The 16,817-nt window shown below is 42.7% G+C and overlaps 1 protein-coding gene across 4 annotated transcripts in view; it reads right to left on the bottom strand.

The window, feature by feature from the left end:
* Positions 1 to 10,120: 10,120 nt before the first annotated feature.
* Positions 10,121 to 16,817, bottom strand: part of LOC141161763 (uncharacterized) — a 647,860-nt gene continuing 641,163 nt past the window's right edge. For all 4 annotated transcript variants that reach the window (XM_073647070.1, XM_073647060.1, XM_073647089.1 and 1 more), the window contains one exon: positions 10,121 to 13,276. In XM_073647070.1, coding sequence (XP_073503171.1) covers positions 12,805 to 13,276 — 472 coding nt within the window. In that variant the 3' untranslated portion in view covers positions 10,121 to 12,804. The remainder of the gene's footprint in view (positions 13,277 to 16,817) is intronic.

Below are 16,817 nucleotides of genomic sequence, written 5' to 3'. Positions count from 1 at the left end.
CATTAGGCCCTCTAAGTCTCCTGTGGCGGTTGGATTTTTTTTTGTAAAAAAAAAGGACGGCGGTTTACGTCCTTGTCTGGATTTTCGTGAGATTAACAAAATTACGGTACGCAATCCTTACCCACTGCCATTGATTCCTGATCTGTTTAACCAGTTATTGGGGGCCAAGTGGTTCTCTAAAATTGACCTTAAGGGGGCATACAATCTGTTGCGCATGAAGGAGGGTGATGAATGGAAGACTGCTTTTAACACTCCTGTGGGTCATTTTGAGAATCTGGTTATGCCTTTTGGTCTTACTAATGCTCCTGCATTTTTTCAGAATCTGATTAATGACATCCTTAGACCTTTGATCGGTAAAAATGTGGTTGTGTATTTGGATGACATTTTGATTTATTCGCCAGATCTGGAGTCTCATTGGCGGAGCGTGCGTGAGGTATTACAGTTATTAATGGACAATTCGCTTTTTGCTAAGCTGGAGAAATGTGAGTTCGCTGTACAGAGAATTAGTTTTTTGGGCTACATTATCTCCAGCAAAGGTTTTGAGATGGATCCGGTTAAGGTTCAGGCTGTGCAGGAATGGCCTAGGCCTATTGGTTTGAAATCAATACAGAGGTTTTTGGGTTTCGCCAATTACTATAGAAAATTCATAAAAAATTTTTCTAGTATTGTCAAACCTCTGACTGATCTCACCAGGAAAGGTGCTGATGCGGTTCAGTGGTCTTCTGAGGCCATTGAAGCTTTTGTGTATCTCAAGGAGAGGTTCACCTCTGCTCCCATCCTTATGCAGCCTGATGTTACTAGGCCGTTTTTGGTTGAGGTTGATGCTTCCTCTGTGGGGGTTGGCGCAGTATTGTCTCAGGATAACGGGGATGGATTACATCCCTGTGCATTTTTTTCAAAAAAATTTTCGGAGACTGAATTGAATTACGATATTGGTAATCGGGAATTATTGGCTATTAAACTCGCATTTGAACACTGGCGCCACTTCTTGGAAGGTGCGGAATTTCCCGTTCAGGTTCTTACGGATCATAAAAATCTGATATATCTTGACGCTGCCAAGCGCCTGAATGCCCGTCAGGCTAGGTGGGCACTGTTTTTCTCGCGGTTTAATTTCTCCGTTACTTACATCCCTGGTACTAAGAATGTTAAGGCGGATGCCTTGTCTCGCAGTTTTTCTCCCATAGTCGGTGCTGAGAAAGAGGAAAACATTTTACAAGAAGGTGTTGTGATAGCTGCTTTAGACTCCGTTTTGGAAGATGAGATTCTTAAAGCTCAGGAGAATGCCCCATCTAACACTCCTCATGGGAGGTTGTTTGTGCCTGGGACCTTTAGGAGAGATTTGTTTGTTGAGTGTCACGAATCTCGGTTGGCAGGTCATCCCGGAATCTCTGAGACCAAGAGACTGGTGGGTCGCAGTTTTTGGTGGCCTGGATGGCAGAAGGAAGTCATTAAGTGGGTGCGCCAATGTACTATATGTGCTAGATCTAAGTCCTCACATACTCCTGCTGCGGGGTTGCTTTGTCCTTTGGAGGTCCCCAGTGCTCCTTGGACACATTTGGCTATGGACTTTATAACTGACCTTCCCCCCTCTGAGGGTTTTACTGTCATCTGGGTGGTCGTGGACCGTTTTAGCAAGATGTGTCACTTGGTTCCCTTCGTCAAACTGCCCTGCGCTAAAACTCTCGCTAAGGCCTTTGTCAAGGAAATTGTCAGACTTCATGGCGTTCCTACTGACATTGTTTCTGATAGGGGTCCTCAGTTCGTGGCTCGTTTTTGGCGTGCCTTTTGTGACAGGTTGGGAATTCATTTGTCGTTTTCGTCCGGATATCATCCTGAATCTAATGGCCAGACAGAAAGGAAAAACCAGGATGTTGAGCAGTTCTTGCGTTGTTTTGTGGCAGACAATCAAGAGGGGTGGTCTGAGTTTCTGCCACTTGCCGAATTTGCTCTGAACAATCATACATCTTCTTCTGCTGGTTGTTCGCCTTTTTTTTGTTGTTCTGGGAGACATCCGTCGTTTGGGTCGTTCTCCAAGTTGGGATCTGCCGTGCCTGAGGAGGAGAATTTTTCCGGTGATTTGGAAAGAGTTTGGACGGATGTGCGTGGTAATCTTCAGGAGGCCAACAGAAAATCTAAAGACTACTTTGATAGGAAACGACAGGAGGTTTTGTTCGCTGTTGGTGACATGGTTTGGTTGTCCTCTAGGAATCTGCGGTTGAGGATTCCTTCTAAGAAATTGGGTCCCAAGTTTGTAGGGCCCTTTAAGGTGCTTCAGGTTGTCAACCAATCTGCTGTTAGGTTGGAGGTTCCTACCTCCTGGAGAATTAATCCGGTCTTTCATGTCTCTCTGTTAAAAAAAGCTGTTGTGTCGGATGGTGACGCCTCTGCCTCTGTTCCTCCGGTGGTGGAGGACGGGGAATATGAAATTTCTCGCATCCTTGACTCTAGACGGTATAGAGGTAGTTTGCAGTATCTTGTGGCCTGGAAAGGTTTCGGACCCGAGGATAACTCTTGGGTGAGGTCAGATGATGTTTCCGCGTCCAGACTTATCAGAGCGTTTCACAGGAGATTTCCTGATAAGCCTGGTCCTAGGGGATCCGGAGGATCCTCTTAGAAGGGGGGGTACTGTTAGAACCTTGCTGTTAGGTTTTTTTTCCTTTGCTGGTCACATGACCTTGTTGGCCTATTTAATCCTGCTCCGCCCTTCTGGCTTTGCTGGACTTCATTGTATATCTACTTTCTAGCTAGCCTGTGCTCTGTATCTAACTCTGTTAGTTTGCTTGGTCTACGGACCTCTAGGTTCTATCTATTTTGTTTGTTCGTCTGTCTGCTGCTATTTCTGTTAGGAGGTGTCCCATATTCCTCCCAGTCCTTAGTACTTGTAGGGATTCCCTCCCCAAATCTATAGGTCTCCGTACAGACTAGATTAGGACTTTAGCAGGTCTGATCGCAGGATCAGGTTCCCTGTTACATCGTAGGGATTCAGCTGAGTCTTATAGTAGGGACAGATCTCCTCTCTTTCCTTAGCTTTGGTAGCAGAACATAACAGGTGCTTGTATCACCGTAACAAGAGTGGATGGGGTATCTTCATTGCTATATGTTGTCAAATCATTCAAATCAAAGAAGCCATTTTCAACATCTGAAATTCCATTAGCGGAATCGCCCAAAATGCCTATACATTTTTTTCGAATTGGGTAAAAAATATTAAAAAATCCCACCATCTCGGACATAAAAAAGAAATAGAAATAAAAACAAATTCGAAAATATCTCCTACATGTGCATTAGAGGAAAGGCCAACACAGGATGGGGATTCTCCCAAAAAAAGAATCTTCAATCTATCTAAATATAATTTCGCTCCAGTTTTAACCCTATACACCATAGGGAGAGCTATATAGAAACCTTTCTTGCTCTAGTGGGTGGGGAATTCTGTTCTATGAGAAATAAAAAAGGTGTTAAAACATCCTTTAGAAAAACCACTAAAATAATGACTAAACAAAATGGAAGATATAAAACAAATATTACAGCTGAAGAAAAAACAGCGCTAATCAATTTAAAAAATAATAGAGAAATTGTGATTCGCGAAGCGGATAAAGGAAGGGGGGTTGTAAAGGGGCATCAAATATCCTATCAGATCCTAAATATTATGAAAAATTAAGTATAGATCCATCAAAAACCTTTTCTAAGGAATATCACACCATGATTAATAATGCTTTTATGGAAGGAATCCTGACAAAAAAAGAAAAAAGTTTTTTGACTAACAAAGAATTTTCTATGGCTTTTTTCTATCATTTACCAAAATTACATAAGGATGCCAATAACCCCTCAGGTTGTCCTATCATCTCAGGGATCAACTCATTGACCAGTTATTTATCCCATTTTCTTGATCTCTATCTTCAGGAACATGTTAAAACATTACCCTCTTTTTTAAGAGATTCTACACAGCTTATTCATGATTTAAATACTCTGGAATGGGGGGAGGACTATCTAATGCTGACACGATGTGAATGCATTATATTCAAATATTGATCATAATTTAGGCATAGATGCAGTCAAATTTTATCTAGAGAAAAATGGAAATATGCCAGGGAAACAGATCGAATTTCTCTTAAAAAGCCTTGAATGTATCCTCAAGCACAATGTTTTTGAATTTGAGGGTCAGCTTTATCTGCAAAGACATGGTACCGCGATGGGGACTCGGGTAGCCCCAAATTTTGCTAATTTATTTATGGGGCTATTCGAGTCCCAATTGCCCCTATGCTCATCTGAGTATACAGATAGGATTATACTCTATAAACAATATATTGATGATCTGTTTGTTGTGTGGAAAGGGGGGTTTAGGGAGGCAGAACCGTTAGTAAAAGAACTCAATAATAATAACTGGGGAATTTCCATTGTGGCTAACATTGAAAAGGAAAGAGCCATTTTCCTAGATTTGGAAATTACACATGAAAATAAAAAAATTATTGCCAAAACACATTTTAAAAAAGTTGATGTTAATGGGTATCTTGATTATCACAGTGCCCATTACCTCAAATGGAAGAACAATATTCCATTTAGACAGTTTTTTCGTATTAGAAAAAACAATACTAAAAAATCTGATTATGTTCTGCAATCTGAAATACTAAAGAAAAGGTTTTCCGAAAAAAAGTATCCGAAGCAGTTAGTGAATGAGACGTATCAGATAAAAATGAAAAAAACTCAGGATGATTGTTTAATAACGAAAACACAGGAAAATGGAGCAAGAGTAAATAGAAACGACAAACTAGTAATTAATGCACATTCAGGTAAAAATACGACGGAGGGTAATAATAAAAAATGGTGTCAAAACTTTATCACTTCATTTAATAAAGATAATGTATGGATTAGAGAGGTTTTACAAAGACATTGGCATATTTTATTACTGGTCCTCCTCCTACGTGATACTCTGCCGAATAGACCAGGTATCACATTTAGAAGAGGAAAAACGCTGTGAAATATAATTGCACCAAGTCGTTTGAAAAGACAATACACAAAAGCACAGATAAATATTTCCAAAAACAATATTATAGGATATGTTCCGAGTAACAAAATGGTACCTTTAAGTGTTTACAAAAAAATGCCAGTGTTGTCATTCCATTACACATGGACACCAATCTATAAAATCAAATAGTACAGGTGAGACCTTTTCTATTCAGTCATCTTACATGTACCAGCAGTTATGTTATTTATGTGATCACGTGTGAATGTGGGCTTCAATATGTCTGTCGCACAACACAGATGGTCAGATCACGCTTGAACGCTCACAGGCATAACTCCTAACGCACAGTCTATCAAGACATCTCTTAACAGCCCATGATAAGAAATTTGTAGTAAAAATAACTCCAGTGGAGGAGATTCCTTCAGATATACCTGATAGAATCCATCAATTGAATAGGAAGGAGGCCTTCTGGATATATAGGTTACGCTGTCTATATCCAGACGGCCTCAATGATAAAATTGAAAATCTGTGAAAGTTTTTTTTTATTTTCTTCCTTTGATGGCGATTCTAATGCTACATACTGAGAATCAATTGGATATTGAATTATCAATTGGATATTGAATTATAACCTGCATATATATTTGTATAGAAAAACAGCTGACACGAGTAACTGAAATAATACCTGGTATTTATATGGTTAATCCAATCCAATTAACAGAACCAGGTGCAATTGTGAAGACTATATAACTTTCATATACTCTAAGACAGTGGTCGGCAAACTTTTTTGCACCAGGGACCGGCTTTAAGCAAGACCAGTTTTCAATGGCCCGGTGGGGGTGGGGGGGGGGGCTTTGGTCATATGTGGGTGGGGTTATGGAGGGGTGGAGCTTAGTGCATATTTATCATATAATTATGACATTTATAATGAGAATGTGATTCAACTTACCATAGGTTCAGAATGAGTGGGAGCACCAGGCTTGTTTCCCTGGATCAGTGGGAGCACTGGGCTTGTTTTCCTGCAACAAGACGGTCCCATCTAGGTCCCATCTGATGATGATGACCACTACTGCTGCTACTGGACACAGCCACTGCTGCTATGAATTTTCACTGTTATTTGCTTTTTTCACTTTAACCAGAAAATCTGCTGCTGGGCCGCACGACACCAGAACACAGCTACAGGAGTCATAAGGGTGGGACACCTGACGTCATATCTAGCTGCCCATTAGCATCCAGAGCCCCTCCCCCTCCAACTCGCAGCTAGCAGGAGGGGAAGGAGCGCTGGACACACATGACCTGCTTGTCCCTGCTCCTGCCTGAGCACATTCTGCGAGTAGGGCCGCATGGCTAATTATCTATTCACTGCCAGTCATAGGTCATAGTCATAGTTAGTAAAGCCGAATAAAGACTTGCGTCCATCAAGTTCGACCTGTTAGTTCTGTAATTGCTAAAGTTGATCCAGAGGAGGGCAAAAACCCCAAATGATTTAGCCAATCTTCACCTGAGGAAAAATTCCCTCCCGACTCTGAAACCAGCAGTCAGAATAAATCCCTGTATCAACCTACTATTTTATTCTATTTTTAAGTATATGCAGAAATCTGTCCCTCCTCCTCTTTTCTTATAGGCTACTGATCACATGCTGGCTTTCTCCCTGCTGATCCTCTACAACATTTCAGCGGAGCCGCGGCCGGCTGAAAAACCCCAACGGCCCGGTCCTGGTCCGCGGACCGGCGGTTGGGGACCTCTGCTCTAAGATATGTTCATACCTGAAGAAGGCTATGTGTTTTTTATAGCCGAAACGCATTGTTTTATTGTTTTAATATATACTATATTGAGAAAATAGAGTGAAATAAACCTTTTGAAGACCAAGAGTTAATTTTTCAATCCTTGCAAGTCTGGGAGCACTAGTTTTATCGGGCACTTTATTCTGAATCCTATCCTACGGATCCCTGGCTGTGACGAAGCTGCATACCTGAGGAGCTGGATACTGAAATAGGACCGTGAGGTCGACATGAGGTATTACAAGATAATTTAAAGGTGAGCTGAAAACCTTTTTCTTTTTTTAACCTACATAGAAAATCTACACTTAGATCTGCGCTTGTTTTTAGACCTCCCCCTATCTTTTAGACCCCACAGCCTTGAGGTCGAATCTGTTGTTATGACCAGAAGAAGGGGAGGAGAAAATGAGAATTAACTGTGGAAAGAATCTAAGCTTTATATAAAAGTGAAATAAAAAAATATGAATAAAAAACAAAAACAACATTGGGTTTAAAGGGATTGTTCAGACTTGAGATTAAAGACTATGCGACTGCAGACTTCTGAATCCTCACAGGGCACATTGTCAAGATTCTTTGGTGCCAGAAGTTGGCCATCATGTTACCTCAACTATGTGATTTTCCTACTTCCAGCCACTAGGTGTGCTCTGCTTAGCTCAATTCACTTGTATTGAGTGTGGCCTTGTGCATCTGGCTGGCACATGTCTGCCCTTATGCAAATCGCATGCTTGCAATCACATGACTGCCCACTGCTGGCACAGAGGATCCCAACAGTGTGCACGCACTTTAAGGACTCAGAAGTCTGCAGTCACGTAGAGTGACTGCAGATTTTAATCTCAAATCTGGGCAACACCATTAACAAAAACTACTGACTGTATTAACTCTGTTATTACCATTATATGGTTCATGTATGGTGGTAATATTCGTTCCACATTAGTGCTCTGCAGACCATATGTGTGTGTCAACAACGAAGAATAAGAGAGAAGGTGGCCCTCCAGCCTCCTCTTTCTCCCCCTGCATTCCTCCAAAACCTGCAAAACCGTGTCCAAGTCCCACATATGAAATAAAGGACTAAGATGTTTTCACTGAAATGGTGAGTGCTGCCTTCTCTCTTTTTCTTCGTTGCTGACATTGAACAATTTTGTGGCAGAGCACCCAGGACATTTCAAAATTATATCGCAAACTTTGGGTAATAATTGGCTCTGGCTATATTCACACACTCAGTAGTGTAGTGGGGGTGTACTCTTGTTTGTATACGATATACAGTATGTGTGTACTCTACATGTTTTCACGGGGGACTCAATGATTGTTGTCATTCATTTTTCCTTTTCCTTTTCATTCAGCCCAGACCGCCATGACCTCTTCTTCCATCCATTTGTCCCTGCAAAATATAACACTGAGACTTACTGCTTTTCCAGCACCCTCCTCGCATTCAGGCACCTCTACACAAACAATATACCGTAGTATAATTAAAAGTGCCCCACATAGTAATAATGCCCCTTCCTTGCCCTATATAGTTACAATACCCTCCTATTGTGCGCCATACAATAACAGTGCCCTCTCTGTGACCCTAAAAAGTAATAATGCTTCCTCTTTACTTCCTCATAGTAATAGTGCTCCCCTGTGCCTCTTTACAGCTAGCTATAAAGCACCATACAGTAATAATGTCCCCCTGTGCTACCTTAGAATAATTCCCATGCACCTTCTTTAATAATACTGTCCCTTGACCGATTATAATCATGACTTTGTATCTCCTAATAATAATACAATCACCTTCCTGTGCTTTCTTATAATAATAATGCCTCCTGTGCTTCCCGTAAAATGATAACGATCCCCCATTGTGCTTCCTTATAACAATGCCACCACCCATTGTGCCTCCTTATGATAATGACCCTTTGTGCCTTTTTATTGTAATTAAGCCCCTGATAGGGGCTTATATAGAATTACAGGGACACCATAGAAAAATTCCTATCATGGCACATAGGCTCAGTCACAGAAAGGCATACCTCTTAACTTTTTAAGAAATGGAGAAGGATATGGATTGCTACACTTATATATAGCTATTTTGCCCATACTGAAGCCCCTTAGTGGTCTCACCCACTATGACAACCCTTTTATGACCCCATGTAGAGAATTATGATCCCACACAGTATGATTGCCCCACAGTAACCCACACAGTAAGATGGTCTCCACAGTCCCCCATACAGTATGATATTCACCACAGCCTCCCATGTACAGTATAATGTACACTACATGCCCCTATATAAAATAGGATGTCCACCAAAGGCCCTCATACAATATGATAGCCCCCACAGTGCCCCACACAATATGATGGCCCTACAGCTCCGATACATTATGGATGGTCACCAGTATAATGTCCCCCATAGATCGCCACATAGTATGATGGCCTCTACAGCCCCACATACAGTATGATGGTCCATCATAGCCACCCCACACAGAATGATAATCCACCACAGCCAACCCAGATAGTATGATGGTCCACCACAGCCACCCCACACAGTATGATGGTCTCCACACAGTATGATGATCCACCACAACCAATCTAGACAGTATGATGGTCCACTGCAGCCACCCCACACAGTATGATGGTCCCCTCAGCAACCCCACACAGTATGATGGATTACCCACAGCCCCCCATACAGTATGATGGATCCCCCACAGCCTCTTCATACAGTATGATGGTCCCCCACAGCCAGCCACCCCACACAGTATGATGGATTCCCCACAACCCCACACAGAATAATAGTCCCCCTACAAGCCACCATATAGTATGATGGTTCCCTCCAAACCCAGCCCCAATTCTGTATGATTCCCCTCCCCACAGCACTCTATATAGTAGGATGGTCCTCCACAACCACCTATATAGTATGATGGTCCCCCCAACAGCACCTTATATAGTATGATGGTTCCCCATAGACCCTCAAAAAACTTAAAAAAAACCTTATACTTACCCAATCCAAACTCCTCGTCCTCCTCAGCCTCCGTCTCCTGTACTGTCCAGTATCGCAGTGGACATTGGCAGGGCTATGCAGTGACGTCATTGTGCCACCAACGTCCTCTGAGTGGCGGTGGCCTCCAGCAGGTCGCAGACAGAAAAGAAGCCCATGGCCTGCCAGAGTAAGTGACGGAGCATGGGACCAGTGGCTCCAGGCTACATGCTCCAAGTGTTAACAGCATTGGCATTCTGTTAATAGCGTAGAAGAAAAGGCGGTCCACGGATTTACCGGCCCATCTGATATTTGTCAGGTATGCCTGATGGCCAGTCTGGCCCAGCCTGCGCCCACAATCTTACACCACAGGTTGCATGTAATAACCTATTTTGTTTTAGCGCATCAAAGAAAACATAAAGACCTCATTTGCATCTGGTGATATTTTATTGGCTATAAACATAACATAATATTGCATATTTTTTGTTTTAAACATAGGATACATCATTTTTTTTTTTTAACTTAAAATCCAAAATCTATATTGAATGTATATCTGATTAACACATGGTCTAAATATGATATATCATTTTTCTTATAAATCAACCATAATATAAAGATATTGCCTTTTAATAGGTGAAGTATATTATTTTATTAAAGCACATTTATATTTCTAAATTTTATAAGTTTTCTTACTTAAAGCAGTATTTAATATTTTTGAAAAAGTAATACAATTTGCAATTTACATGATTCATTTGTTGCAGATCTTTTCAAAATCTTTGGACAGATTCATTGAGCAGTTTTGTAAGCCAGTCTTGAGCTCTGCGCTGCAGTAAGAGGCGCCTATTTTATTAAGAGGCGTGCACCTTTTTACGAATTTATTGCATCCTTCAACTGCCGTATGTCACTGCCAGAAATGTTACTCCAGTCCAGGACTGGAGTACATTTCTGGTGTAAATTATCATAAATTAGTCAGTCCCGCCCCAGCTCTGCCCACTTTTCTGAAAGTTTGTGGAGCTGGCTGAAAGTGGCTTAAAAACACCAAAAGTTGCAATATTTTTTGCAAAAATGTTGCAATATTTCAAGGTCTTTTACTTCAGAATTCTGGCGAAAACATATTGAGGAATTGGGCCATAGATGTCTAACAACATTTCACAGATTGTTTCTCTCACATTGTATGCTACACTGACCAGAATGCAAAGTCGTAAATAGCATTTCTAGCTCACAGGTTGCTATTTCTGTGAACTAATCAGAGAAGGCACAGAATGTCCAGAGGAGCAACTATGGATTTAATATACATAAGAATGTCAGACGTAAAGAAGGCAAAGAAATGTGTGTGCACATGATTGACTGAAAAAAAACACACTTCAGAAATTCAAAATGGCTGTATATGGTTTGGTTGCAACTTCCTGTCATCCTCTATATTATGAAGAGTAGTTTCTAGTCATGCAAGGCAGACATGAGCACGTAGATTAAGAAAGACTTTCCTGAATAAGCATGATGTTTTACACCTAAAATCAAAATTTTTCAATCCTCCTTCCCCACTGAAAATTCATTTTATTAGCATACTTTTCAACTTTTCTGCTGTTTATAACAAACCAATCAATAAAGAACAATGCAAATAGCTCAAAACAACTAATATAACAAGTAATTTCTCACAATTTAGTAAGGTGCATACGAAGCACTGTAGGTCTCTATGACTTTACTCAAAGATGTACATTTCTACTCACCAAAAAGTGCAAAAACAGTTGGCTCCAGTATGCTTGGAACCATATACAGTAAATAAGCCACAGAAGTTTCAAGATTCTATTTTGTGGATCCATGAAGCAATAATGAAACTTTTCGGGTATTTGGATTAGCAGTATGTCTAGAGGAGAAAGAATGAATCATTCGTTAAAAAGAACACCCTACCTGAGATGCCTAGAGTGAAGCATCGTTGTGACCTCGGTGAGGCCTACAGTGACGTATGGCTGTGGCTCAGTGATGCCTACAGTGAAGTATGGCTGTGGCTCAGTGATGCCTACAGTGAAGCATGACTGTGACTCGGTGATGCCTACAGTGAAGCATGGCTGTGGCTCAGTGATGCCTACAGTGAAGCATGGTTGTGGCTCAGTGAAGCACTTCTGTGGCTCAGTGATGCCTACAGTGAAGCATGACTGTGGCTTGGTGATGCCTACATTGAAGCATGGCTGTGGCTCAATGATGCCTACAGTGAAGCATGGCTGTGGCGCGGTGATGCCTACAGGGAAGCATAGCTGTGGCTCAATGATGCCTACAGTGAAGCATGGCTGTAGCTCAGTGATGCCTACAGTGAAGCATGACTGTGGCTCAGTGATGTCTACAGTGAATCATAGTCGTGGCTACAGTGCAGTATGGCGGTGGCTTGGTGATGCCTACAGTGCAGTATGGAGGTGGCTCAGTGATGCCTACAGTGCAGTATGGTGGTGGCTTGGTGATGCCTACAGTGAAACATTCCAGTGTCTGTGTTGCCTACAGTGATATATCGCAGTGACTTGGTGATAACTACAGTGAAGCATGGCTGTGGCTCTGTTAAGCTGTGGGGCTGCTTTGCTTCCTTTGGCTCTGGAAACCTGTGATGTGTGGAGGGCAGGATGAATGAATCAAGTATCAGAGAATCGTAGGAGAAAACATCATGCCTTTTGTGAGGAAGCTGAAATTTGGGCATTATTGGACCTTCCAACAGGACAATGATGTCAAGGGTAGCACAAAGTCAAGCAAAGCCTAGTTACAGAAGTCCTGGAAGATTTTGAGTGGCCATCACAGTCGCCTAACTTAAACCCCATAGAAAATCTTTGGTGGGATTTGAAGAAGATGGTTGCAGCACACAAAACCAAGAATATCATTGAACTGGAGGACATTCCACATAAGCAATGGGCTTAGGTACACTGTTAAAGGGTGGTGTCTGGCTATGCCTCACAGTTGCAGCAGGTTATAACAGTCAAAGGGGCTCTAGTAAATACTAAAGACGCTTCTCATGAAGGGTTTATTGCAAACAGCAGAAAGTTTATAAAATTGGCTAATAAACCTAATTTCCGATGGTTTTTGAGTCTATTTGATGATAACCGTACAATACATTTGTATTATTGTACACCAGCTATTATATTAAGATTTATTGAGTAGCATTTAACCCATTTGGTTGCAGCGTGTTAAGTTCCCTAATCCAATACTCTTCTCGCTTCAGCAGGCTACAGCTGTTTTCCACTTTATCAATTACCATAAGACTTATGTCCTGCCGAGAATGATCAGGAAGATTAAAATGCCTTGAAACACTCAGATCCTTTTTACAATTTATTGTAGATAAGTGGTCAATAAATCTGCGCCGTACAGTCATGGAGGTTTGCCCCACGTACTGCATGCTGCATCTTCTGCATGTGATGAGATAGATGGCGTTGCTCGTTGTGCACTGCAAATGTTCTTTTACAGTATAGACCTTCTTTGCCCTGCTAGTAAATTTATCACTGTGGACAATATAAATACATATTGTGCATTTTAATTCTCCGCAAAAGGTACAGCCAGGGCGCGAAATAGAGGTAACAGGGAGGTATGAACGCATCATAAATCTGGCTAGATTCGCTGGCCACCTGAAATAAGAAAAAAAAGACAAAATTGCATCATCTCAGGTACCACTTCAATATACTAATATCTCCCCTCCTCTTCGGAACTATTCCTCAATATTCACTCCTGTGTCTCCAAACACAGACAGCCACCTCATGCCCTCTCCTGCTCCCACCTACTAACACTTTCCCTGCTTCTTCTGACTGTCGGAAATATCTCTCCAAATCCTTGCCCTCCTTGGCACATCTCCACAGTCATTTCCGCCTCCTTTCCAAGATCTGTCACAAACTCTCCCAACCTTTAAAATCTTAAACCCATCCGCCCAGCCCCTGCTTCTCCAGTCCCACTAACAGGAGCTCTATGGAAAGCTCACTCCGTCTGCAACAAACTTTCCTACATCCATGATCTTCTCATTACTAGCTTTCCTTCCTCGCCATCACTGAAACCTGGCTCACCCCCTCTGACACAGCCTCTCCAGCTGCCCTTTTGTATGGTGGATTCCATCTTTCTCACACACCCCGCTCCAACAACAAGCATGGTGGAGGAGTAGGTTTTCTCCTGTCAGACAACTGCTTCTTCACCCATATCCCACTGCCACCCTCCGTTGCTCTCCCCTCTTTTGAGGTGCATTCTGTGCGCATCTATTCCCCCTCCAACCTCCAACTAGCCGTCATTTACCACCCCCTCCAGGACCAGCCACCACTTTCTTCGACCACTTCACCACCTGGCTGCTTCATTTCCTTTCTGCTGATATCCCCACTATCATCATGGGTGACTTCAACATCTCCATTGACACATCCCACTTATCTGTCTCTAAGCTTCTATCCCTCACTTCCTCCTTTGGTCTTACTCAATGGTCTCCTGCCCCCAGTCACAAAGAAGGCCACACACTGGACCTCATTTTTACCCGCCTCTGTTACCTATATAATTTCTCTAACTCTATTTCCCCCCTGGCTCACCACAACCTACTCACATTCTCTTCCTTCTCCTCTCCAGGTGCACATTCCCCACTCCAAAAACGTGCACACCCTTGCAGAAATCTCAAACACCTTGACCTACACTCACTCTCTGAATCCCTCCTCCCTCTTACAGACATAAGTTCCTTACACGATGCAGATGCTGCTGCCGCTTTATATAACACCACAACAGCTGCAGCCCTCAATTCGGTCACCCCTCTCACACCTACCACAGCTCGCACACTAAACAGGCAACCCTGGCACCCCAACCTGACTAAAGAACTGCGAAGGGCAATGAGCATTTCATCGCATTCAAACAGTCCACTTCTTTCAAGTCTACACTTACTACAGCAAAACAAACCTACTTCTCATCTCTCATATCCTCTCTGTCTCACAACCCTAAACAGCTTTTCAACACTTTCAATTCTCTCCTCCATCCCCCAGTGCCTCCTCCCTCTCCTCTCAGCCGAAGACTTTGCCTCATTCTTCAAGCAGAAGATTGACACCATCAGACAAAGCTTTTGCCTAAAGTCCCTACAGCCCCTCCTCATATCTACTCAACCTTCCTCCTCCAAAACCAGCTTCTCCACCATTATGGACGATCAAGTTTCCTCTTTACTCTCCAAATCACATCTCACTACCGGCGAACTTGACCCAATCCCGTCCCACCTCATCCCTAACCTCACCAGAGTCTTCATCCCAACCCTAACCCACCTTTTCAACCTGTGACTAACAACTGGTGTCTTCCCCTCATGCTTAAAACATGCCTCGATCACGCTCATCCTCAAAAAGCCCTTCCTTGACCCAACCTCTCTGACTAGCTATCGCCCCATATCACGTCTTTCCTATGCCTCAAAACTACTGGAACAACATGTCCATTCTGAACTGTCCTCCCACCTCTCCTGCTGCTCCCTCTTTGACCACTTACAATCTGGCTTCCAACTGCATCACTCCACTGAAACTGCCCTGACTAAAGTCACCAACGACCTACTAACCGCCAAATCCAAGCGACACTACTCTGTCCTCCTCCTCCTCCTGGACCTGTCATCTGCCTTTGACACAGTGGACCATTCCCTCCTACTACAGACTCTCTTATCTCTCGGCATCACAGACTTGGCCCTATTTTGGATCTCTTCATACCTTACAGACCGGACATTCAGTGTCTCCCATTCACACACCACCTCCTCATCTCCCAATCTGTTTGTGTCCCCCAAGGTTCAGTCCTACGATCCCTGCTTTTCTCCATCTACACCTTCGGCCTGGGACAGCTCATAGAGTCCCATGGCTTTCAGTATCACCTCTATGCTGATGACACACAGATCTACCTCTCTGGACCTGATATCACCTCCTTACTAACCAGAATCCCACAATGTCTGTCCGCTATTTCATCCTTCTTCTCTGACAGATTTCTAAAACTTAACATGGATAAAACTGAATTCATCATCTTTCCACCGTCTCACTCAACGTCCCCATCTGACCTATCCATCATAGTCAATGGCTGCTCACTCTCCCCAGTCCCGTAAGCTTGCTGCCTTGGGATAACCCTGGACTCTAATCTCTAATTCAAACCACATATCCAAGCCCTTTCCACTTCCTGCCGACTCCAACTCAAAAATATCTCCCGGATCCACACATTCCTCAACCATGAATCTGCAAAAACACTAGTGCATGCTCTCATCATCTCCCGCCTCAACTACTGCAACCTCCTTCTCTGTGGCCTCCACTCTCGCACTCCTTCAATCTATCCTAAACTCTGCTGTCCAACTAATCTACCTGTCCCCCCGCTATTCCCCAGCCTCTCCTCTAAACCCTAACCATGACATACAAAGCCATCCACAACCTGTCTCCTCCATACATCTGTGACTTAGTCTCCCGGTACTTACCTGCATGCAACCTCCAATCCTCACAAGATCTCCATCTCTACTCCCCTCTTATCTCCTCTTCCCACAATCTCATACAAGATTTTTCCCATGCATCCCCCCTACTCTGGAACTCTCTACCTCAAAACATCAGGCTCTCGCCTAATGTGGAAACCTTCAAAAAGAACCTGAAGACCCACCTCTTCCGACAAACCTACAACCTGCAGTAACCACCGCTCAACCATACCGCTGCACGACCAGCTCTACCCTCACCTACTGTATCCTCACCCATCCCTTATAGATTGTGCGCCCTCGAGGGCAGAGTCCTCTCTCCTCCTGTACCAGTTGCTGACTTGTATTGTTCAAATTATTGTAATTGTTTGTGCTATGTATACCCCTTTCACATGTAAAGCGCCATGGAATAAATGGCGATGTAATAATAAATAATAATAATACTAAAGCCTTACTAATAGAGGCACAATCTGTATAACAGGACATTTGCTGCGCTATTTACCGCTACTGACAATATTACTCTATTTGGTGCTACAGCTAAATCTACGTAGCAGTGCACAAGTTCCAGGAGCACCACCAAAAAAAAAAAAAACACAAGTTTTGAATTTTTTTGGTCACTGTAGTTCTTTCTAAAAATGTAATAAAAAGTGACTAATATTTTGTATGCAACCCAAAATGGTATCAATAAAACCATCAGCTCAATAAGTAAAACGTGAGCTCTCACAACTCCATAAATGGAA

This window comes from Phyllobates terribilis, unplaced genomic scaffold (assembly GCF_046119375.1).
Source record: "Phyllobates terribilis strain yellow unplaced genomic scaffold, ASM4611937v1 Scaffold_1__5_contigs__length_1240528914, whole genome shotgun sequence".
NCBI classification, from domain to species: domain Eukaryota; kingdom Metazoa; phylum Chordata; class Amphibia; order Anura; family Dendrobatidae; genus Phyllobates; species Phyllobates terribilis.
The sequence above is the reverse complement of the archived record's forward strand: the minus strand, read 5'-3'. Positions and strand labels throughout refer to the sequence as shown.